This window comes from Delphinapterus leucas, chromosome 14, assembly GCF_059928025.1.
Source record: "Delphinapterus leucas isolate spDelLeu-1000000601 "Yukka" chromosome 14, BTC_Dleu_Yukka2, whole genome shotgun sequence".
Lineage (NCBI taxonomy): Eukaryota > Metazoa > Chordata > Mammalia > Artiodactyla > Monodontidae > Delphinapterus > Delphinapterus leucas.
The window spans coordinates 85,365,217-85,390,886 of record NC_143142.1 but is presented as its reverse complement, the minus strand read 5'-3'; the positions used below and the strand labels follow the sequence as shown (position 1 = coordinate 85,390,886).

The 25,670-nt window shown below is 43.0% G+C and overlaps 2 protein-coding genes across 5 annotated transcripts in view; both read right to left on the bottom strand.

The window, feature by feature from the left end:
- Positions 1–14,177, bottom strand: part of ZNF407 (zinc finger protein 407) — a 422,449-nt gene extending 408,272 nt beyond the window's left edge. The window contains exon 1 of one of the 4 annotated variants that reach the window (XR_016387665.1): positions 13,675–14,172. The gene's annotated coding sequence lies outside the window, so the exon portion shown is untranslated. Of the gene's footprint in view, positions 1–13,674 lie in introns of all 4 variants that reach the window. The other 3 variants (XM_089895325.1, XM_022560021.3, XM_089895324.1) reach the window with 3 other exon arrangements.
- Positions 14,178–20,761: 6,584 nt separating this feature from the next.
- The window catches only part of CNDP1 (carnosine dipeptidase 1), a 30,375-nt gene continuing 25,466 nt past the window's right edge, over positions 20,762–25,670 (bottom strand). Inside the window, exons 10-12 of the mRNA XM_030761991.2 lie at positions 24,151–24,292; positions 21,126–21,273; positions 20,762–20,942 (exon numbers count right to left, since the gene is read on the bottom strand). Coding sequence (XP_030617851.2) covers positions 20,876–20,942; positions 21,126–21,273; positions 24,151–24,292 — 357 coding nt within the window. The 3' untranslated portion in view covers positions 20,762–20,875. The remainder of the gene's footprint in view (positions 20,943–21,125; positions 21,274–24,150; positions 24,293–25,670) is intronic.

The window sequence follows — 25,670 nt, the reverse complement described above, 5'->3', positions numbered from 1 at the left end:
GAGCCCCTGCTTTCTCATTAAGTGTTTCCATTAGACCCTTTATTTTCAAGAATTTATAATGCAGCCATAAAAAAAAGCATCCCATAATAAAAGTTAGTATACTTTCCTTAAATTTTCCTTTCATCTTTTTCAAAAGGCAAGAAAATGAAGCACAAAGCATACGAATGCTGAGGAAGGGAAGAGAACGAGGAGAAAAAAATTAAAGAAACACAATGCATTTACACTGAACATGTTAAGCACTAGTGAAAAGGAACATTAGTGTACAAGTAAGGAGGCCCAACTATTCCAACAATACACTGCAGGACACATGGCAAACAGTTAACTTTTCTGAGCCTCAGTTTCCTCATTTGCGAAGTGAGAGGGGACTAAGATTTCTAAATTCCATGAGAAAATCCCTCACTGACAATAAAAAAAACGTTGAACACTCAACCAGTAGAAAAAAAGAATGGATCTGTTTTTCATTCCAGCAGGAATACTACGAAGAAAAAGGCTATTTCCAAAACGTAAAAATGGAGGAAAAATAACAAAAAAAACAGCTAAAGACACGTTCCATACTGTTCTTGCTTTAACAGATTCCTCAGGTCCGCTGAAGAGATGGATTAATACCATGGCTAATCAAAGAACGGCAAGGAAAACAAACTAAAACTACCAATTTTGGAAGAAATCTGGAAATCACTAATTCCAAATGTCGGTAAGCTAACACATGATAAAACTATCAAGCCTCAAGATTTTTGGAATATAAATTATTAGGTATCAAAGATATGAGTGTTAAGAAGGTATATTTAGAAAAGAGAAAACTTCAGTATTAAATTTTAAAAATGGATATAGTTCTAACCAAGTCCAATTATCTAATAAGGTTAATAGTTTTTATTTTCCTCTGGGTGATGAAATTATAGGTAATTTTTTCTTCTTCTTCCTGGCTTTTTCCTATACTCTTTCCTAGATATATTACTTTGGCGGGCGGAGGAAACTAAGGGGGAAGCTTAAAAAAAGTCTCCACACATGGTAAGTAACGGAAAATGATAACTCCTCTCAAGGTGGGAAGAGCAAGCCCTCAGGTAGAAATACATTTATGATTGTGGTTCTAAGACTAAACTGAGTATCAGAATCTTACAAATAAAAGTAAATTTAAGGGGTGACTTGTAAAAGTCAGAGATGTTTGGGGTCTAATTTTGGTCAAACACCCAGGGACACCAAGAAATATCCCTAGGGCCATCGGACCGCCCACTAAACTCAAGAGAGGAGGAGGGGGACCAATAACAAGCACAGCTGGCACCCCCATCTCGGCCTCCGATACCTCCTCACTAAACAGAACCCGGTTCCTCGAGGAATGGCAGATTCTAGGCCGGGGGCAGGGTCAGTACACCATAAGCCTGAAGAATCTCATCATGTCACGAAGCGGGGAGAAATGCTTTTAGAAACTGTTGGGACAAAGACACAGGAGTCAGCTTGAAGAGGTGCCTACTGACTAAATTTGGGACAACATGAGTGCCACAGTCGTTAGTGCCAGTAAACCATTAAAAGCAGGTATGAAGAAGTCCATACTGACGTCTGGGAGAGAGGGAGACAGACAGAGACTGATTAGACACACAAATGGACGGGCTGACAGGGCAAAGGTTACAGCAGAATGCTGAGGGCCAACTGGTAAATGTGGAGGGAGTGAGGGGATAGAAAATCATACTGACAGAGACTATCGGGCAAGAACTATCAATGGATGCCAGTTCTGGGGGGGGCAATTTTGATGTGCAAAATGTCTGAATGGCATTAAACCATCTCCCTACAAACTGCTTATTTGCTGCAAGGGAAGAAAAAAAATTCAGTAATTATACGGTGGATAACTCAGCTACGCCTTGCCAGGGGTGATCAAATTAACATCCTCAATGAAGGCGGACATGGGATGCTTGCAGATGTAACGCCCTGAGGAGGACGGGACACCTGTGCATCGCTGCAGCTGAGAATGCCGGACCTGCAGCTAATTAAGAGGAAACAGCACACAATACAGAGTGAAGAATGTTTTATTTGAAGACAAAAAAAAACGTGGGAGGACTGCGTTCTTCACAAATGTCAATGTCATAAAAGACAAAGACAGACTATGGAAATGTTCCAGATTAAAGGAGGCTAAGGAGACGTGACAACTAAACGTGCTATGTGTTCTCAGACTGGATCCTATGGTGGCAGGAAAACGTGCCACTAAGGGCATGCTAAGTCAGCTGACCAAAAGTACTGCGATGGTTAACTGTATGTGTGAGGCTAAGGCATGCACAGACAGCCAGTAAAATATTATTTATTTCCACGTCCATCTGTGAGGGTGTTTCTGGAAGGGATAAGCATTTGAATGGCAGACTGAATAAAAAATGTCCGCCCTCACCAGTGTGGGCTGGCAACACCCAATTTGTTGAGGGCCTGAATAGAGCAAGACGGTGGAGAGGTGGAGGAAGGTCAAATTTGCTGTTTTCCCTTGAGTTGGGACATCCACTTTCTCCTGCCCTCAGACATCAGCAATCCCGGTTTTTGAGCCATCAAACTCAGACTGAATTATATCACCAGCTTTCCTGTTTCTCGAGCCTGCAGAAATAAGAATGTGGGACTTCTAGGCCTCCATATCCGCATTAGCCAACTCCTATAAAAAAAATCTCCTCATATATATTTGTATACATCCTATTGATTCTCTAGGGAATCCTGACTGATACAGATTTTGATACTGAGAGTGGTTCCAGAGGAATAGGATTTTCCCTTGAATTGGAACAGAGGTTTCTGGAAATGGCTCTCTAATGTGATTAGATTTAAGGATGCTAATGACTATTTCCAGTAGCAAAGAGAGTACTGATAACAGTCTATAGTGTGAATAGGAAAACACTGTACCCAGAGTCCCACTAGACATAGCTGGTCTGCTAGTTTCCAGGTGACTGCAGTTACTTCTACTAGAATGTTATGGGGAGTCCCCTGGTGGGCCAGCAGTTAGGATTTGGCAGTTTCACTGCCCTGGCCCGGGTTCAATCCCTGGTTGGGGAACTGAGATCCCACAAGCCACTCAGCATGGCAATCAATCAATCAATCAATCAATAAGAATGTTATGGATCAAGCACTGAAGACACTAAAATAGTATTCATCATGTGAACAGTATTTCCCAAGTATGACAGAAGGACACTACTGGCATTTAAAATAAAGTTATGTGCCACAAGTAAGGACTTTTAAGTAAGTGCGTATTATTAGCATGAATATTAGGGGGAAAAAATAACATACCAACCCATGACTCCACATACATTCCTTCTTATGACAAGGCTAAATTTAAAAAATAAAAAGTGAGGTAAAATACTGTGGAGTAAAATATAGCAAAAACAATGAAGGAGTAAATAAATGACTGAAGTGTGGAAAACTCTACATTCACACCTTATTTATTTACTAATTTTTTGTATAAATTCTAAGAAGTCAATAAAAATAGATAAGAATCCTCAACTCTAAATTCATCTGTAAATAAGAGTGTTCTGAAAATCCCTCCCTTCCCCATGGCAGGCAACCCTTCATAGCTGGCATCACAAGTCTTCACTTATTAATTTTCACACGAGTACTGGCTACCTCAGATTATACCTTTAAGAAAACACTGCGGCCTAACAAAATGTCCTAACTCTGTAACATTACGCTTCTGCAGTCTGAGGAATAGATAAGAGAATTATATATGTGGAGAAGAAAGACTGCAGAATACTAATTTTCTACATATTCATAAACTGCCTTTCCTTCAGATGTGGGTACAGTGGCTAGAATCACCCTAACAAGAAGTTAAAGCCCTAATTCCATAACTGCTATAATAAGTGGACCTGAAAATGGCTCAAACACAAGTTCCTATCTCGCTCCTGTAAACTCCCAAGGCAGGTGTTCCAGGTCTGCAGGCAGTCGGCTCCCAGCTGATTCAGGAATCCTGGCTCTTTCCAACTTGATGCTCTGACTCAGAGCTTCCTCATTCTCTGCATCCAGCTGACAGAAGACGAAAGCAAGCGTGAAAGAGGCAGGGCATTTGCTTCTTTAAAAGCCTTGGCTCAAAAGTGGCACCTACCACTTCCACTAATTCCTGCTTCACTGAAAAGAAATCTGAAAAATGTCACCTAGAGTTGTGCAATCGTCCCTTGCGGAAGGGAAGAACTGATTTAGGTGGACAGCTAGCCAGCTCTGCCACACACCAATCCAAAAATTATCACACTACTTGTCATTCTACCATTAATGAAGGCTTTTAATCTTTATAAGACTTACCAAGACCTGTTTTGAGAAATGCAACTGCCCCTGGAAGAGCCTACTAAGAGCTACTACTTCCACATTTGTAAAACAAGGGAATTATACACAATGTCAGTCATTTGACAAATTTAGCTAATCATCAAAACATGAATCCCTTGGACCTACACGTGGACAGATTCCGATTAAGAAAGTCTGAGGTGGGGACCAAAGCCTGTAGTTCTAAGGAGCTCCCTGTTTGATTCCGATAAGCCAGATTTGGGATGCACTGGATAAAAGTCCCTCCTAGCCTCAAAAAAAAACCAATATATACTTAACATACACTACCAGACAGAGATGAGGTGCAGAGGAGGAGAGGGAAAAAAGGGGGAGGAAGAAAGGTGAATCAGGAAGGAGAAAAACGTACTGCACTAAACAGGGCCATCACACCAGATTCCGAACTCATTTGCCTACATAACAACTGGCCACACAACAGTATTCTGAATGTGACTTTCAGCAAACACTGTCTCAATCTACCACCCTGAAACCCTAGGGTTTTAAACACTACCCCTACAGGAAACCAGATTATGGACCCTGAAGACTCTTAATGAAAGTCATTTGATCTCATTTTCTGAAAGACTATAATTTCTACTACCACTCTTTGAATGATCTAAATTTTCTAGGCTATTTTTAAACGTACATTACACCTTAGTTTAAATTCTAACAGTTTTATAATTTTATGCACTCGTATAACTGTGATTCCCCATTCTTTAATAACTGATCCAATAATTATATATCAAATTTTGATCCTTAATTCACAGTAATTCACAAATGAATTGTACCCTTGGAAAGAAGTGGTTTGTTGCTTGTTCTAGGTTTAAAACACAAAGTTTCCATTATATTTAGTAACTGACAAGCAAGCTAGGCTTTGGTTACATTGGATGATGTAACCCGGTACTACTCCAACTGTGTTAAGCAATGTCTTTTCCCAAGGAGGCTTCTTATTACCTTACTTTTTATTTAAAACTATTTTGTTTTTTAATAAAAAGTAAAAAAGTACAGCATATAAGAGAAAACAAAAGTATGAACATCAAACACACTGAAAAACACTAAGACTGAGATTATCTAGCTTTAGCAAAATACAGCTGAAACTAGAAGAGCTGAAGTACCTAAAACCCATTTGAAGAAGCCTACTTTCTACATTTGCCCATCAGGGATCTGCGACAAGCACTGTATGTGTCTGAAATGCAGGCATCCTGCTATGGAAGGACTCTCACGGGCTGTCAACTTCTTAGTGAGGGGCTGGCTCTGTTAGAAAGTATGACATTACGTAATTACAAATGCTTGACAGTTCTGCTTTAGACAAATTTAGCACTACGAATATCAAACAAAAATAGTACAACTATTTGGTTCCATAGGATGTGTAACTTGACTTAGGGCTTCTATAACCATCTTTTTATTTTTCCTATACTTGCTCATTTCAAGGAGCGACTGTCACACCACGATGGCTTAAAAAGGTTTACGGCATAAGTAATGTTTATTTAAAAATAGTCCTCATAATATGGGATACAAAAGGTTGCCCTTTTTAGCAACCTTAGCAAAGAAGTATGATTTCCTAAATCCTATGGCATGATACTACCACTTCCTAATAAACTGGAAGATGCAATCCTTAGAACTAACAACAAAATACAATTACTTTTTCTGCTTTCTAGACTTGCCATTTACTAGAATAAAGTCACGTACACTGGTTTAAAAACAAACCTAGCAAAATCAAGTAACTCGGAAAATGGGGGTGAATACATCCTTCACCAGTCCTGCTCTCTACTCCCATTCCTACTTTGACTTGGCCTTTCTTTCTGTAACGCACAACACTCTGGGACACAACTCTGCTTTGTCTACGACTGTCTTCCTCCGACCTTCTCTGACAGAGTCACAGACTTCCTCCACCTCTTCCCCCTCTGTGCCCACAGAACCTCCCCGCCTCTGTGACACGGGGCAATAGTGATCTGACACGCCACCCCCCAGGTTCACTGGGTGGCTCAATCCTCAGCTAATGAGTGTAAACTCAGCACACAGTGTGCCTGCACAGTGAGCGCTCAGCAAGTGTTAACACTCCGTACCCTCGAAACCAGTCTTCTCCCTGATATCTCTACTCCGGACAGTACTGTTACATCACAGTCCAACAAGAATGTATTTTGACCACCATCACCCCCACCATTATTTTTTTCATACAAACTGAATAGTCCCTGTGTAGACGGACACTGCAAAAAGGAAAGTTTGTTTTTAAAATATTTGGTAGATATAAAAATAATTTTAATGTGTACAAAGATATTAAGCATAATATAACAAAAGTCTGAGTACAGATCACAGTTTAAGAAAATTAAATTCTTGTCTCTGAAGTCCCTCTTGGTGTGCCTATCACCTTCCCTCTTGTTACAGAGCTACCCATTAACTTGTATTTTGTTTATAATTTACCTATTTTCTTTACTACTTTGCCATACCTGTATTCCTAACAATATGCAATTCTGTTTTGCATGTTTCTAAACTTAAAAAAGAAAAAGGGAAAAATACTAGACGCATTCTTCCGCAAGTAGCTTTTTTTCCCTCAAGTTAACGTTCCTGATACTAATCCTTGGTGATGCATGTGACTGAAGTCCATTGGGTTTCACAACGGCACAGTACTTCATTACAGGAACATAGTACAATTTATTCATTCTCCTGTGATGGGCGTGGCTTCCAAGGTTTATCTTTTACAAACAGTGCAAGGGCGAGCATTCCTGTACACGTCTCCAGTCATTCATGGACCCGAGTTTCTCTGGGGCAGTGGTTTGCCCATTTTAGCATGCATCAAATCACCTGGAGAGCTTGCTAGAACAGAAAGCTGGCCCATCCCCAAAGTTTCTGATTCAGTAGGTCTAGGGTGGGTCCCCAAAATGTGCGTTTCTAACAACTTCCCAGGAGATGATGGGAACACAACACAGAAGCAACACTCCAGGATAAAGACATAGGAGTGGAATTACTGGGCCAAAGGGTACACGCCTCTTTACTAGTCAATTCCAAAGTTACTGTGCCAATTGACACTCCCTCTTGGCATTCACTAGAATGCTTCCTACCCTCCTGAAAAGCAGATATTGTCAGATTTTTACACTGTTGCCAAATTAGCGTGTATGAAACTATATACCATGCTGGTCAAATCTGCAGTTCTCTAACTACTGATGAAGTTAGCATCTCTGCATTCACGTGTCCTCTTCTGTGAAATGCCTATTCAGGTCCTTTGCCCATTTGTCTATTGTTCTTATAGATTTGCAGTTGTTCACCTTTCTGGACACTAAACTTTTATCGGTAATATGTACTAAAAGATCTATTCTCACTTGTGACTTGTCTGTTCACTTTCTTGATGGTTTCTTTTAATAAACAAAAGTTGTCAATATCAAGGTTGTCAAACACATCAATCCCTTCTTTTATGGTTTGCACCTTCTATAATTTAAGAACCTTTTCCCTCTAACAGAGTAACACAACTATTGCCCTACACTGTCTTCTAAAAGTTTCATAGTTTTGCCTTCTATATATAAGCCTTTAATTGACCTGTAGCCGATTTTGGTGAATAATGTGAATTAGAAATGTATCCCACTGCTAAGAAGTTTCCTGTTTGGTAAGAGCCGCAGATACAGCCAACAATAACTATACACAATAAGTGCCCCAAGTGAAATACTGGTTAGATGTTAATCACTCTTTTGTTGAGGTTTATTCTGCTCTCTCATTGAGGAAAACAAAAAACTGGAAATTTTCAACATGAAAACTTGGAAAAGTTTTAGCAAATTAGTCAGAATATGATCTCCACTCACCACACTCCAAGAAGCGTCTTTAAAAATACCAAAAAAATGTTGGATTATTCTTAAAAAAAGCACTGGGGAAAGTGTGGGAAAGTGTGCATTCTCAATAGTACTGGTTAGGATATAAATCTATACAACCTTTCAAGAGGGTAATTTTACAATTTATATATCAGAAACCTTAAAATGTGTATCTTCTTTGAGCTATCAGTGACGCTTTACAGAATTTACCTTAAAGAAATAACCAGACAAAATATGTGTTTAAGGATATGCACCAAGGAACTCTTTACATTAGAAAAAACTGGGAACAACCTAGTATCCAGCAATGAGGTACCGCTTAAAGATGAAGCTGCCGTGGCACATCCATAGACTGGAATACTGTGCAGATTACAGAGCTGTACTGACAGGGGGAAACGATCACGGTATTCCGGTAGCTTATAAAAACACTTAACAAGATGCACAAACAACATTTATTTACTCATAAATATTTATTGAGTGCCTCTATGTGCTAGGTACCAAGCAAGTTACTGAGTAAACAGAAAGAGGGATCTGTCCCCTGCCTCCAAGGAGCTTACAGGCACTGGGAGGAGACAAACCAGGTTTGTATCTTCCAACTGACTCAGGCTGGGATATTAAAGGCACACGCATTTCGGAAACAGAGATAATTTATATGTGTAATATAGCCAGCAATTCCATTAGCAAGGAAAACACGTGCCCCAGCCCCACGGGCTAGCAAGTGGGTAAGCAGTGGGATACCAGGAGCAACTGCCTGGTGATGAACTGAAGTGCATCCATCTTCTAAATGCTCCAGGGAGAATTCTTAAGAAATGCAGCACAATTATGGAAAGTCGTGCACTGGAAGACACATGTGAGACAGGTCACAGAACCAAAGCAAAACAATTCAGACAAACAGCTTCCACTGTTGCCAATTCAAGACGAATACTGCCCGAGATCAAGTATAAGTTCTTGAGCAAATAACTGTTCTTCCAGCAGTGAAACCTCTACCCTTTCCAGCTATGTTTGAGTCTAACAAATAGTACTGAAGCCTCCCAAGATAAGAAGTATTCCACAGTTAGGGTCAGGTTCAAAGGATTCTGACATTAGATGTTCACTTATTTTAAACTTTTGCACCAAAATCAGGCAAATTAGGAGGGTCATTAATTACAAAGAGAAAATGTTTAATCTTAAAGCACAGAAAGATGTCAGACATCACCTCAACCAAGAGGTCAAAGTTAACATTCACCACTGATAAAATATATCTACATCACATGCATTCCAATGTGATGCACTGAGGGCAAACTTCACCGCTGTGGTATTCTTGCCAAAAATGCCTAACCCTCAATTTAATCCTGAAAGAACATGACACAAATTCAAACCCACTAACATTCTACAAAATAACTGACCAGTACTCCTCAGAAGTATCAAGGTCATGGAATATAAACCTGTAAGGAACTGTCACAGATTGGAAGAGACTACAGAGGCATGATAACTAAATGCAATGTGGGATACTGGATTGGATGCTGAACCAGAAAAAGCAGAGCAGTGGTGAAACTCAAATCAAGTCTTTAGATTAATTGTATCAACTGCCCGGTTTTGGTAACTGCACTACAGTTACATAATGTGTTAACAAAGAGATCTGGTTAGAAGATATATAGAACTCTCTGGACTATTTCTGAAATTTTTTTGTAATTCCAAAATTATTTCAAAGTAAAAAGTTTTTAAAAATCATTTAAGATGCAAGATAAAAAGGTATGGGGATCGCTCATTAACTCTAACATAAAAATATGCTAGCTACCTCCTCCAATAACTATGCTTAAAAAAATTCCAATAATTGCAACTAAGGTGTAAACTGGAATAAATGGCAATTATTCAATAAATGCCCAAGACTGGGATCATCTAGAGAGCAGAGTAACTTTCCAGGTAAATGACCTACCTTACTTTCCCCCTTACTCCTTTTTAATTCAACTTACATTTCTTCAATATCTATTACAGGCATATAATCTGTGCTTGGGCCCGATAAGATTTTGATATGTAAGAAAAGAACATTTTAGTACACAAAACAACACAGAAAAGCATAGAAAAACAAAGCTAGCAGTAACTTTTTACTTCCATACAACCTAGCAATCAACCTGGACACGCTTTTCAGTGTGAGTGTTGGCAAGACTGGGGGCTCTCACAGCTCATGTGTAGCCCCTTCAATAGTAAGTGGCTCTGACCACTAGAATTGTCTCCAAAAATTACCCTTGAATATGCCAAAATGACTCTGAGAAATACTCCATTTCCAGTCCTTTTTTATTTTTCATCTAATCATATGTTGTTTATGCATTACTGTTTGTGATACAAAATTTAAAAACTTGATTCTCTGAGTACCAGGGAAAAGGTTAGGCGGGTAAAACCTGCAGAGGTTTACTTACTCTCCTCTTATGAGAGATCAAAGGCAACATCACGTGAGGCCAGGGTTCCCGAAGTGTGGCCTCAGAGCCAGCAGCTTCAACATCACCCAGGCACCTGTCAGGAGTGCAAATTCCCAGTCCCAGCGCAGGCCTGCTGAATCAGAGCCCCTGGGTGATGCCCAGCATCTGTGTTTTCACAAGCCCCCCAGGTGACTCTGATGCACCTTAAATTTGAGAACTATTGATGCTTCAAAGAGCAGAAAGCCTAGCCTATAAATCAGGGGGCCTGATTCTAATCCTTGTTCTGCCACTAATTTCTGAGACATGTTTGTCACTTAGATTCAGGGGGCTCAGCCCTCTCATCAGACAATGAGAGAATGAAAATAGATCACTGCCACAGTCCTTATGCCCTCTAAAATGGGACAACTCTATGAGGCCTAAAAGTGAAAAGAGAACCACAGCGATTTCTCTTTCATCAAAATGAAACAATTAAAATTTCTCCCTTTCATCAACTGGTCTCTGAATCATATTTCTTATTATTTTAAATAAAACTGCGTTAACTTTGCTTTAGTGAAAGCCATATAAACTCTAATTTTACAGTTTCCTATTTAGTTGTGTATCAAGTCTATTTTGGAGGAGTTCCACATAATAACAAGACTTCCAAGAAACCTACACTACAGACTGAATTATAATTCCCGCCCCCAGCCCCCAGCCCAAATTCCTACGGTGAAGCCCTACTCCCCAGTGTGACAGTATTTAGAGACAGGGCCTCTGGAAGGTAGGTTTACCTGAGGTCATGAGGGTGAGGCCCCCAAGATGGGATCAGTGTCCTTACAAGAGGAAGAGAGACCAGAGTTCTCTCGCTCTCTGCCACGTGACAACAGAGCAAGAAGGTGGCTATCCGCAAGCCAGGAAGATTCCCTCAGCAGGAATTGGCACCTTGACCTTGGACTTCTCAACCTCCAAAACTGTGATAAATAAATGTTTGTTGTTTCAGCTACCCAGCCTATGGTATTTTGTTATAGCAGCAAGAGCTAAGACACTCAAATGTCCCCTCTGGTGTGGGGATCTAACACGCCAAGTTACAGTGCAGAACTGTGCTCCATGACCTCTCATAATGACTGTGATCGAACCACAGGAAGTATTTACAAGCAAGAAAATCAAAGAATTTTAAAATGTATAGCTCTGGATATTTCCATTACTACACAGCTTTCATTTATCCTCCTGTTCATGGATTTATAAACTGGGATGCTTCTCGCAACCTGTATTACCTGTGAAACAAATCTCTTCTTAGAGGGGCTGTGAGAGAGGGAGGTGAATCAAATAGAAGAGTCTGTTTTATAGAAGAGAGTTCTCCTCTAATAAAACAAACCTAATTAGAATGAATGTTGGGGAAAATGTCCCATCAATCAAGTGAATAGCCATTAACCCTTAAGATCTCCACTCAACTATATCCTGAAAGCTCTCATCACTCCTACCCCAGCAGTGATCATTTCCTCTGTGCTCCCGTATCTCCATTTCAGCACTTGGCAAAAGGCATTACATTTGTTTACGTATCTGTCTCCTCCAACGGACCTTGAAATCATCTAGGGCAATGTGTTACTCTCTCCTGCACTAAAATGGTGTCTGGCATGAAGCAGGAACCAGTGATTATTAAGTGGAGCCACTTTGCTTTGTTAAACACCACTGGAACTCTGTCCTATCTTGCAGCTTTTGTGTAAATCTGAAATTATTCCAAAATAACAGTTTTTTTTTTAAAAAAGGCACCAATAGCAACTGCGCTATCAGCAATCATCACAACTGTCTTACACATCGTGTAAGAAGACATTAGCTACTACAGAGCCTTGCCTTAGCAGGTTTTGTTTGTTTCTTCGTTGCAGCACTAGGGATCATTCGTTGCAGCATGCCGGCTTCTTAGTTGCAGCTTGCCAGCTTCTTAGTTGCGGCATGCATGCGGTATCTAGTTCCCGGACCAGGGATCGAACCCGGGGTCCCCTGCATTGGGAGCACAGAGTCTTACCCACTCGACCACCAGGGAAGTCCCCGCCTTAGTGTTTTCCAGACGTGACACTAGGAGTTAGTAATTTCAAATGTAGCAAACTTGAAGAAGAATGAATAACAAACATTTGAGATTTGAATCCAGACGCTAACTTTGGTCAAGTTATTTAATCTGGGTCTCAGTTGGTGGAAAGGGGTTAATTCCTGCTCTACAAACTGCTGTGCTAAATAAAGTATACAGCGTATATATCAAATGAGCTCTCCTAATGATGTTCTAGTCAATAGACAATCAGCGTCCTTCCCTGCACGGTGTTCCAGCTGGACTAACACCTCGCCGCAGAACAGGTGCACACTGTAATTAGTTCCACGGGCACGAGCTGTAACGTTATACCTCAGTCACCATTAGGGTTATGGTTACCTATAAAATAAATCCTACTCGTTTGTCCCTGGATGCCAACTCTGCCAAGATATCCCACTCCAGAATTCCCCCTTGAAAATAAACAAGCTATTCCCACCTCGACGCAGCCGACAGGGGTCAGCCGCTCCTGCCACCCGCCTCCACCAGACTGGTCCCCAGAAAGCGAACAAGCACACACAGGACGTGCCCGCTAGCTGGGAAGAGGGGTACCCGCTGCTGCAAAAAGTGGTGTGCGGCAGCCTGGGGTCTCCGTCCAGGGCAGAGCGGCTGAACCCGAGCGGCTAGGACCCTCCCTTCCAGTCGTGCCGCTCTCGGGCACCAGCGCTCCAGACCGCTGCCCGGCCGGCGTCCTAAACGGAAGCCGACGCTGGTGGCAGCGGCGCGGCTCCGGGAGACCGGGAGGGGGCGGGCAGCCGGAGGAAACCGACACGCGGCAGCTCGTGTGCGTTTCACTCGGGGGAAGCCTGGCGGTGAGAAGCGCCCGACCGCGGGCAGGGGCGCGCAGAATCGCCGCCTCCGCCCTGACAGCCAGGCCCGTGTGAGTCGGGCCTGGGGGAGAGGAGCGGCTGACGGCGTGGAGCCCGGGCGGCCGCGAGGCCGCGCGGGCGGCGGGCGTGTGTCGGGTGAGTCTGGGCGGCGTCGGGAGGAACCGGCGAGCGGGGAGGGGCGGAGGCGGGGGGAAGGGGGGAGGAGGAAGAGCGAAGGGCCCTGGCGGGGCTCCCGGCGCCCAGCCGCCCGGGCCCGGGCCCTCAAGCCACCGCCCCCAGGCCCCACGCTGACGCTGGACGGTCCCCGCCTCCAAACCCCCCGCCCCGGCCAGAGAATAACTTACCTGTTTGCCGACGGAATCGCTCCTGCTAGCCCCTCTGACTGACTCCTCCGGCTCACCGTCTTCCCTCTGGGAGGAAGGGGCGGGACTTCCTGTCTCTCCGCTGAGCGACTTCCGGCGGTCTTCGGGCCGACTCCTTCGTGGACTGCGCGCCGGACACCATGACCAAAAACCAGGATCCTGGAACTGGATTAGTAAAACCCACATCGAGTTCCCTTTTTCTGTCCCGACTGGCCGGGGCACCTATGTGCCTCTTGTTTTTTTTTTTTGGTCTGTCAGCTCTCGCCGGAAGTTGCTAGGAGATGGGACCGGAAGTCCCGCCCCTCCGCAAGAGAGGAAAACGGAAAGCCGAAGAAGTCAATCTAAAGAAGGGGAGATGCGTCCGGCTGGAAGTGTCTGAGCCGGAGGGCCAAGTGGCGTTTGGGGAGAGTCCCCAAGCGGATTCCTCTGGACATTCCGCCCCTTCCGTGTCCCATGCCTCGTCACCCCACCCCCGTCCCCCGCCCGCCCGCCGTAGAGGACCCCCGGGGGCGGCGCGTGAGCGCAGCGGGCAGCGCGGGGCGAGCGGCCGCTGCCCTGGGCCTTCCGGGCCCCCAACGGTGCCCGGCGCTTCTAGGCGCCCGTCTACGGGGACACGGTTTCTCTGCTGGGCCAGGCGCGTGCGCAACCCTAGATGTTGAGGACAATCTGTCGGTGGACTCCAAGAAAGGATCCTCGGAGTCACGGGCCGCAGGGAGCCACGAGCCGAGTTCCGATACTAAAGGGGAGGCAGAGCACCGAGTGTGGTGGCCGGCCAGTTTGGCAATAAAAGCCGAAAACGCCCTAGGTGTTTAAAAAGCCCCCGCCGGACCGTTTTTATTAACGGTAGCGACGCAGCGCAAGAATTGTTAGGAAGAAAGTAAGGCACGACCGAAGCGTGGTCGTCCCCGCCGCCGCCTGCCTCTCTTGCGGGAGCATCCGCGGACCTGAAGCTTACAGCCCTTCCCCGGAAACTCCAGATCCAGGAAGGAAGACCGCGGCTTGCAAAGTGCTCTGAGGGACACCTATATAGAGATGAGCGGCGACATCCCACTTGCGATCAGCTTGAGACATCGCTTGCTCAGCAGTTTTGACTTTATCTTGTAGGTATAGGGAAAGCTCTTAAATAATTGGATTTGTAAAATTTTAGGTAAACGGAGTTTTTAAAGGATGGCCCTGTAATAATGATGGTAGGCTTTCTAAACCAAACCCATCTCTCAAGGCCAGTTCCAGCTCAACGCTATTTAAGTCAGAATATTCAGGTGATAATAACGTTTTAAATACTGGTTTACAGAGTACTTTTCATAGACATTATCTGGTCGAATTTTTACTGTAATCCACATGAATTCTCATGTCCGTCACCCACAACAGGAAGTTGTAATTTAGAAGAGTTAAATAACTGTTCCAAGATCACACAGCTAGTAAAGGTGGAACTCACTTTTCAAACTCCAGAGTCAGCCTTTTCCAGTCCACCTTGCATCTTTTAATGAATAGCTAGTTCAAGAGTGTTAGTCTTGGATGAGAAGGTGATGAATTTCTCAACACTTAAGAGTAGCTAGCACTGTTTTCCATGTTGAAGAGGCATTCTGTTGATTTGTAGGAGATTGACCTTGCTACCTTTCTTACCCTGGGACCTGAGTTAACGTTGTGTCTTCCTTCTTTGAGCAGCGAGTTTATTTTTCTTCTGAGTTTATTTTTCAGTTCCCCATCATGCAGTATTTTACTGAGACAGGACCTTTGCATCATACAGTGACCTTAAGGGAGTCAACCTGACTTCCTCGTGTATAAAATTAGTCATTTAGGGTAAAGTTCCGGTCTTTCGTCATTCTGTTAATAGAAGAGGCTCTAAAATTCCTAAGGCACAGTAATGGTGTCCAATACTGTTACTCTCATTAAAACATTTAAAAGACTGTTCCATTAGATAATACTAACATAGGTTTATTAAGCACCTACGTGTCATGCGATGCTCAAGAGAATCCAGGAATATAGGAAAAATTTGCTTTTCTGTGTCTTATTAGAAAATTTATATATCATATATATATCCTTTATATATATATTATATATATGTATATATATATATATATAATAAAGCTCATTTGGAGCTTCTTTAAGACATGTTTGCCAAAGATGATGTCTTTCCATTACTTCTGGCCTCCATTTTTTCCTGATGAGCAGAGGTCATTCAGATGTTTTTCTCCCTTTTATGTTTCCCTGTATGTAATTTGTCATTTTTCTCAGGCTACTTGCAAAATTTTCTCTGTTTTTTTGGCTTTCAGCAATCTGATTGTGATGTACCTAGGCATGATTTTCTTCATATTTATACTATTTGGTGTTTTCTGAACTTTGAACACCTGTAACTTTATGTGTTTCACCAAGTTTGGAAAATTTGGGACCATTATTTCTCCAAATACTGTTACTTTTCACCATTCTCTCTTTTTCTTTTGAATTTCAATTAAATATATATTACGCCTCTTGATACTATACATAACTCACTGAGGCTGTGTCCTTTTTTGTTTTGGTTTCATTCTTTCTCTCTCAGGCCCTCAGATTGGATTCTTACTGATCTGACTCTTCTGTCATCTCCAATCATCTGTTAAAAGCAGCTGGTGATTTTTTTGTTCTTAATTCAGATATTGTATCTTTTAGTTCTAAAATTTCTGTTTTGTTCTGTCTTACCATTTCTGTTTCTCTGCTGAGATTCCCTATTGGTTCATTTACTAAAGGCATATTTTCCACTGTGTCTTTGAGCAAAGTTATAATAGCTGCTTTGACATATTTGTCTGCTAATTCCAGCATATGAATCATCTTGGGGTTAATCTTCATTAATTTGGTCTTTTCTCTTGTGAGTCATGTTTCCCTTTTTCCTGAATGCCCAGTAATTCTGGTTGTATCCTAGATATTTGAGTAATATAACGTAGAGACTCTGAATTCACTTCTGTTCTTCTGAAGAGGTTGGTTGTTGTCGTTGCTGTTTTAACAGGGAGTTGTTCTGGCTGTACTGCTACTCCTTAACTTTGTCTCTCCTGTCATGGTAGCAGCTGAAGTCACATTCAGTCCCCTCAGCCTTAGCCAAGAGGCTTTCGTCCGCCTCACACAGGCATGGTTCAGAGGTCATCCAGAGACGTAGGCAGGGCGTGCAGAATGCACTGCTTCCCCTCTGTGACTGTCCTTTCCTGAACCTCTTCCCCTCACTCTGTAGGAGCCCTGAAGTCTGCCTTCCAGTTTTTCAAGTGGGGTTTTAAATAAAATTTAGATAGCTGCCTTTATTTGACTATAATTATTTAAAATTTGAAAGGAAGCATTGGTCATTTTTGGTGACTAACCATTCTTGATGACTCATTTACTTTAACAGTGTCATTTAAAGTTCTAATTTCCTTTAAGTTAACATTTTCTGCCACTACAGTCACATGCCTACCTACAGTAACAATGAGAGTAGGCTAGGAACACTTAACCACCCGCGCTAGGATTTTAAATCTAAGTTCTCTTTGAATGCTGTTTTGGTGAATTTCAATGTGGGAGGTGAGATGATGTAAAACTTCATATTTTCTATTATAGTCAAAGGCATAATTTCTCTGACATCTTTTTTCATTCTCAATAAGAAATTACACTAGAATAATTTTTTAAATAAAATTTTTCCACGTAGTGACAATTTGTTTTCTCTTCAATCTACCTAGTCAAAGAAAGCTCAGAAGCATTTATTTACTTATCATAACTGTTAAGAAATTATAGTCATTAATCCGTTCTCTTCCACATCATGCTGGAAAGAAAAAGAACACTTTGCTTCAGAAAATCTGTATTTCTGGCTTTATTTCATCGACTGATTGAGCCTTTGGACAGCTGAACAAAGAACACCCCCAAGCCAGCCTCAGCCTCCCAGAGCTTGCTTCCCAAACAAGAAAGTTGTTTTGATATAGTAAAGAGAGAGATTATCTTTCTTAGCAGTTAAGTGGCCTGCGATATAGAATGCAGATGTTAAAGAGCTGGTCAGTGGAAGAACAGAAATGATATGTGCAGGTATTAGGCCCGGGTTTAAGTTTGCTGCTTGTCATGAACAGCAGTGGTATTACAGATAGATAATAGAATTATGCTAGATTTAACCATAGGTACATTACCACTGAAACAAATATTTTATTTCATCTTACATAAGTACACAACTCATTATTTAACTGTTTGTCTACTACATGTTCAGTTAGTATTCAAACTTGAATTGAAACATAAAATTTAAAAATAATAGCTAGATGGCATTGAATACATATAACACTAGATATTTAAAATAGTATAGTATTTAAAAATCATTTGGACCTATCATAAAATGGTATTTGTTCGGGGGCTTGTTGTGTTTTTTTTGGTTGTTTTTTTTTTGCGGTACGCGGGCCTTTCACTGTTGTGGCCCCTCCCGTCGCGGAGCACAGGCTCCGGACGCGCAGGCTCAGCGGCCATGGCTCACGGGCCCAGCCGCTCCGCGGCACGTGGGATCTTCCCGGACCGGGGCACGAACCCGTGTCCCCTGCATCGGCAGGCAGACTCTCAACCACTGCGCCACCAGGGAAGTCCGGGGCTTGTTTTTTAAGTGAGAGTTACTTATCAGAAGTGAGAAGCCAAATACAACTGTATTATTTGTGAGCTTCCTTCTTACTCTGCGTCTGAGAAACTTACTGAGCACATATTATGGGCCAGGCACTATGCTCAGCACAGCTGCTCCTCAGCTCAGCGGGCTGTCACCCTGCACGAACCGCAGATGGTTCTGACTGCTCAAGAGGAATCATTTGGGTGAGGTCTGCTGATTTTGAGATGCTGGCATCCAATTCAGAAGTGCTTAGAACAACGTGAAGGCCACGTGAAACGCACTGAAGGCAGCCGTGTGGGGCTCACGGCTGCTGGTTTGTGGCCCCTGCGCAGACAAGTGCTGCCTGGGAGGATACACAGGCGCTGTTATCAGTCGATGGCACCTCAGCATGACTTGTTTCATGTGCTTTTTCCCAGTGCTAGCTGCTCCCAAGACGGTTTCAACTAGGAACGATGTGAGGCAAAGAGCATAAAGATAGAAGTCCAGGCCAGGGAAAGCCCAAAAATGCAGCTGTGGAACCAAGAGGAGGATTTTAGCGTGCAATATTGAGCACCTACTGTGTGCAGTGCATTTCACTGGACCCCTGAAGTACAGAGATGAGTTGGAAATGGAGGACAAAGAGATTGGAGATAGAGAATATTTAAAAATTTTACCTGGCCTCCTGGCCAATAAGCGGGTAGATTGCTATCACCCGTATGTGTGTAACTGGCCTGAAAATACTTCCCTTCTGACTCCAGATCACAGCAGAACCCAGGTAGGCACCTGGCTTGGGGCCGGGTAGAAAACCCAGATGGACCTGGGAGAGCTAGGGACACTCATCGTGACCCCTAGAGGCAGAAAACCATGGCTCTGCACCCAGACATTCCAAGGTTGGGATCTCCTAGACTCAGTGACCTCAGCCTTTGTCCTGCCTTTCTTGCCTGGTGGTAGCTGAATAATTAACCAGACGTTGCAGGTCTCAGAGATTCAGCAGGAACGTAGATCAGTGAATGAGTAATCTTATAATTTAGCTGCTTGGTAAAACAAACTGATGTTACATTGCTCAGAAGTGGTTACAACACATTTTAACCAGCCTTGTTAATTGACTAATATGAACACCCTTTTAAAAATATAAATGGGGATCATAAACTTCTTGTATATTTAGTTCTTGAGAAGTCTGCCAAATACACCAGTTAGGTCCTACAAAATCCAAAATGTCACAAGATCGTATGTAATCTGGCAAGCACAAACCAAGCTTAATAGCAAAAAAATATCAAACTCCTGCCCATACTCAACAGACAGCATTTAAATGTTCTCCAGCATCAGAGGAAAAGTGGCTAAAGCCTCAGCTGGGTCCCATTTCTGTGACGCAGTTCAGGACAAGCCGAATTACTGGCCCTCTGGTCCAGCCATTTTAGATGAGGTGCAGCAAGTTTTAAAACTGACATTTCAAGGACCCATGAAGCAATGGAATGTGTTATGCTTGTTTTTTATTTAGAATCATGAGAAACATTTTTAACAAACCTTTAAATTCTTCTCCATTAATGTGATTTAAATAATTTATAAAGATTAAATCTGTTTGTTTAAATATACTCAACTGTAGAAAAATTTCATTTTTTTGTTTGTTTACACTGTCAAATCCAATCAAGCCAAACAAGATGGTTAACTAAAATGATTAATGAACCCAGCATTAGCTGATGGCTTTAAATGTAGAATGTGTTACTGATGTCAGGGTTGATTAGCTCTCTATCTAAAGCCGATGCTATTAAAAGCTTTGAGCAATTTATTAGATGTAGTCACTGAGCACAGTTCCAGCAGGATGAGAGAAATTCTATCAGAATTAATTCTGCTGTGGCGCATTGACAGGTGCACAGATGTTGAAGAGAGAGCAAGGAGGCCTTCACTGACGGGGCAGGAAGAAAGAAGAGGCTGCAGGAGGGGCAGTCGGTTGGCATCAATTGCAGCAAAGGTAAAGAGGCTTGGAACCTAAAAAGTACTCATTTTCGCACAAGGAATCCCAGATGGCATAAGCATATGAATATTGATCATTTCCATTTCAGCACTTTTGAAGAAGCAGGAAAAATAAATGAAGGGGAAGCAAGAGGTTAATGCGGTATCATGCTTTAGTAACTCCTCTAAAAATGAGCCCACAGGGAAATTACAGTAGGCAGTGCTGGAGACCAACGTGTTTGTCAATAAGATAAAGGGCACAAGTGGTAAAAGCAGGGGTGATGTAGGATGGACAGTCACCGGATGGGATGACTGTGTGTCAAGCACTTAGAGGCCTAGAGCACAAACTGCAGTGATTACACCAATCAAATTGCAAGCGGAGAATCTCATCAGAGACTTGTCCTCATCCTGAAGGGTACCGTGAGTCCAGGCCTGGGGCAGCCGCAGCAGGACTCAGGGAAGTCAGGTTGTTGAAGGTGGCTGTGGCTTTAGAAAGGTGTGCACGGTGACACAAAACCACGTCTGATGTCTGCGCCTTGGAAATATTTTATTACTGGTCCAGATGTCCAAGGGAAAACATTATTTTGGGGACCAAATTCCTCTGAATAGTTAGATTTTGTTCCTGCCCAGGGTTGTGTGAAAGGGGATCTGTCAGTAGGTCAGGCCTAGGCTGGAAGATTCCTACCATGATTAATGCAGCTTAGCCATCTCTAGGAAAAAGGCAGCAAATAATTTGGATCCCTCTATGTAATTCCACCTAACAAAAGAAATAGAGACACTGTTATTCCCATTCAGATGACAGAGGGAAAGTAGTCTACAGTTTAAACAGGAAGACTTGATGACAGAAATTGCATCTGAAGTATGCAGCCTGTCTGGAGGTTACCGGTGTGAGGACCCAGGCTTGTGCAGTGAGGGGTGAGCGCCTACAGGACTCACTAACCTGTTGATTTTCTCTTTCTGAGAGTGCTCTCCATCATCCACAGAGCCCAGCGGGAGCATCATCACACTCTTCTGGATGGTATCCTGGAATATTTTGGCAATGGGTATGGTTGATCCATCTCGGATCATGTCTGGCTCTGTCCCAAACACTGAATGAAACACAGGAAAAGAAGGCATTTGAATAAAATAATGACAAGACTACCCCCAGTAATCTCAAAGGTAGTGTTTGCTTTGTCTTTTTCTTCTTCTTTGTTTTAATCATTAAATTTGATACTTGGGTTCGGTAAGCTTCTTGATTTCACATAATTTATGTTCTAAAATCATCAACAGAGTCAAGAAGAAAACTGTGGTTGCCTTCTTTACGATTATCTACTTTTAAACTTTTTTTATTTATTTTGGTCATGCAGCATGCGGGATCTTAGTTCCCCAACCAGGGATCAAACCTGAGGCCCCTGCAGTGGAAGTACAGAGTCTTAACCACTGGACCACCAGGGAAGTACAATTATCTACTTTTTAAAAATATTTTTAAATTTGTATTTTGAACTAATTTTATACTTACAGAAAAGTTGCAAAAACAGTACAGAGTTCCCATATATCCTTTACTTTCCCTAATGTTAACATATAACTATTGTACAATTATCAAGAATAGGAAATTAACATTGGAATAACATTATTAAGTAGACTCAGACCTGATTGGAATTTTACCACTTTTTCCCTTTCTCCATACCAGGATTGAATCCAGAATCCCACACTGCATTTTGTCATTGCTTCTGAGTCTCTTCTAGTCTGTGACAGGTTCTCAGCCTCTCTTTGACTTTCGTGAACTTGACCCTCTCGTAGAGTACTGATCAGTTGTTTTGTAAAATGTCCCTCAGTTTAGGTTTGTCTGATGCTTTCTCCTGATTGGAGGAAGTCATGCATTTTTGGCAGGAGCGGCACAAGATGGTATGCCCACTTCTATGGTTGCTGCATGAATTAAATATTGGGAAGGTGGGACTTCTTTGTTTTTTTGTTTGTAACCAATATACAAATAAATAGCTGTACTCAACGGTCACCTGAATGTCTCAGCGTTTGTGCTCAACTTTCAAGGTATCCCAGGAAATAGTTTTAACGGATATCCTAGGGTCTGGAAAGAGATGAGTTCAAACCCTCTAGGCTAGAGGACAAGTTGCTGGTGACAGAGCAGGAGTGAAAAATGAAACAGTTGCAAGAGAGAGCGTGCCCGACCTTCTTTACCCACAGAGCAAGGTGTGAATGTGAATAAAGATGATGGACTTTGTTAGCAGAACTGGTCCAGCACACAAACAGGCCCAAAGGTGCCCATGCCTTCCTGCAAGAGTACGTCAGGCCTTGACATTTCAACCACACGCCTCTCTTCAGGGGCATTACATTTATCTTCCTAACCCTTCTTCCTCTTTTCTTCACTCCAAAATTGGCAAAATGCTGCTACAATTGGGACAGTAGGAATGATTATGCAGAGAAGCACGGCTCTAGGTCTTGGACTTGTCCTGTGATTGTTAATGTCTGTGTCCCTGTAGTGATAATCCTGACAGACAGTGAGGGCTCCAAGGAGGTCTGGACCCCCAGTTCCAGCTCCAGCATCTCTGGGGGTATGGCCCAAGGCCCAGCTGTAATATAGTGCATAGTCTATATAAACACTTGCTGCCTAACGTTTGGAGAGACCCCAAAACTCCCCCTGCTTTTAGGAGAGCCCCCCACTTTGCAACTGTTGGCAGTGTCCCATTCCTGCCGCAGAAAAGACTGGCTGTTCCCCCTCCCCGGGCAGCCAGAAGCCCAGGCCTGTGTCCCTGCTCACCAATCATGTATCCTGTCCAGGACTTTGAAATACATGAAGTCAAAACAGGCACCGCTGAGGAAATTACAAATAAAGCTATTCCCTACCTCTGGAGAAGCAGAATGGCATTGTAAAAAGACCGCTGGTTTTAGAGGCGGATAGGCTGGAATTGAGTTTTCTCGTGTGTTCTGTAATTTTATACAAGGAGCACATATCCAGGAAGCTTCTTCAGTGCAAAGCTCACATGGCCTGCCTTGGGGCCGTCTGCACCAGCCAGGCAGTCCAGGATGGGCTTGGGAAGAACACGACCACACACAGTAATTAAAGACCCAAACCCATGCCAAGACAGGTCCATGGTTCAAAACTCTCAGGGGAGACCCTGTGTTCACCGAAAACCCAAGCAAGGACGGCCAAGTTTACACACACACACCCCGTCCAGGGTGAACGTGGCTCTTGGAACGAGGCCTTTATGTAGTGGGTCTCGTTGTCTGCTTCGTGCTGACCCGAAACCACTAAAACCCACACCTCCTTGTGAGCAGGAAGAACAAGTCCCCGCAGGGCGGCCCATGTCAGCTTGCTCACTGCACTACATTTGAGCTCCTTCATTGTTAATCCCAGAAGATTTCCTTTACTTTCATGCGAGTTCAGCTGTGCCTTTAAAAGGATGTTTTCAAATGTTGGTCATCATTTCCAGGAGTATTGGAGGTTTTCAAGTCCATCATTTTGCCCCAAATTCAAATCTCCTGGTGTGAGCTTAAACCCTGGCTTTGCCACTAATAGCTGGGTGCCCTTCAGCAAATTACTGAAATGGTGAAGGGCATTGGTGCTGAAGAACCTAGGGGCAGGTGCTGAAGAACCTAGGGGCAGGACAGGAATAAAGACGCAGACGTAGAGAATGGACATGAGGACACAGGGAGGGGTAAGGTTAAGCTGGGACGAAGTGAGAGAGTGGCATGGACATATATACACTACCAAACGTAAAACAGATAGCTAGTGGGAAGCAGCTGCATAGCACAGGGAGATCAGCTCGGTGCTTTGTGACCCCCTAGAGGGGTGGGATAGGGAGGGTGGGAGGGAGGGAGACGCAAGAGGGAAGAGATATGGGAACATATGTATATGTATAACTGATTCACTTTGTTATACAGCAGAAACTAACACACCACTGTAAAGCAATTATACTCCAATAAAGATGTTAAAAAAATTTTTTTAATAAAAATATCTGAAGTCCAACCTGTTTTGATGGCTCTTTTTGCCGCAAGATACTGATTATCTCTGATATTTGCAACCCACGGGTGTAGTCCTAGCGTCATAGATACAGTCATCTGGTTGGAGCTATTTCTTTTGGAGAATATATAGTCAAGATGCTGCTTCACCTAAAAGGAACATTTTCAGGTGGAAAAGAAAATTTCAAGTTATTCTCTCATACCATGAACATACAGTCGTCTTTCAACAAGAAACTGATGAAATCTCAACCCAACAAATTCAAGTATTTGGGTTTTACCTTAGTTCTTCCGGAGGGATGGCGTGGAGTGAGCAGGGCTCCAGGCCTGGGAGCTTCGCCAGTGGGAGGAACGCGAGCTCTCACTCCCCTTCTGTCCCCAGACCCTCCAATCCCAGCTCTGACCCTCCCCATACTCACCAGGGTGTCTGACTGTTAACGTTTGGTTATTATGAATTTTGGTAATTATGAAACACAATACAAGTACAACTTCTCCATCTGACGACTGACCACTCTTTTTGGACTTACCAGTACCTTAATGACTCTTATGGGGAATACCATGCATTTGGAAATTTCTGAGAAGTGGAAGCAGTTCCAAGCTAAGCTGTGAAGGACCCGTGTCACCAGCGCCCTTCTCTTTCTTGGCTCTGTTCCAGCTGCTACTCCGGAAATCCTCCGAGAACAACTCCATACTCTAAAATAGCCCTTCCAGGGACTTCCCTGGCGCTCCAGCGGTTGGGACTCCGCGCTCTCGCTGCCAAGGGCCCAGTTTCAATCCCTGGTCGGGGGGAACTGGGACCCCACAGGCCGCGTGGCGCGGCAAAAAAAAAAGAAAAAAAAAATCTTTCCAATATTTGCTTCAACCAATATTAATGGACGCCTGTCATGTGGCAGGAACTGTTCTGGGTGCTGGGGTCACAGCTGTGAGCATGACCAGGACAGTCCTGCCCTCGTGGAATTTATATGTTGTAGACAGAGGGACAAAAAGGGAGGGAGGGAGGGAGGATGGAGACTATTTTAGGATGTAATCAGCACTGAGAAGACAGTGAAAGGGACAGTGGGATAGACGGCAATGGGATGAGGTGCGTCCTGAGCTTATTTATTCAGAGTCTACTTGCTGTTAGACTTGAGGTAAACTGATGACTGGTGGATAACTGAGACATGCACTCCCTCCAGATAAGGAACGTTTTCATTAAAATGGCTGCTTTCAGAGTGTAGATTTCAGACATCACAGACAAACTGATCACTGCAGCTTGAGATGTCCCAGCTCAGCCCAGCCGTAGGCAGTTAGCTTCTCCATCTGGGTGTAAAACCAATCTTGCCTTCATAGCTACCATTTAATTTTTTAAAATTTCCCATCACTCCAACTCCAAACGGTTACTTATCTGACTACTATAACTGTGTATAATTGAGCAAAGAGATTTTTACCGAACAAAAATTTATCAGTTTCTTGACATTCCCTTTTGTTCCAGTCCCTTTTGTATTGGAAAAAAAAAAAATACTTCAATGCAAACAGCTGAACTGCCCGCTAA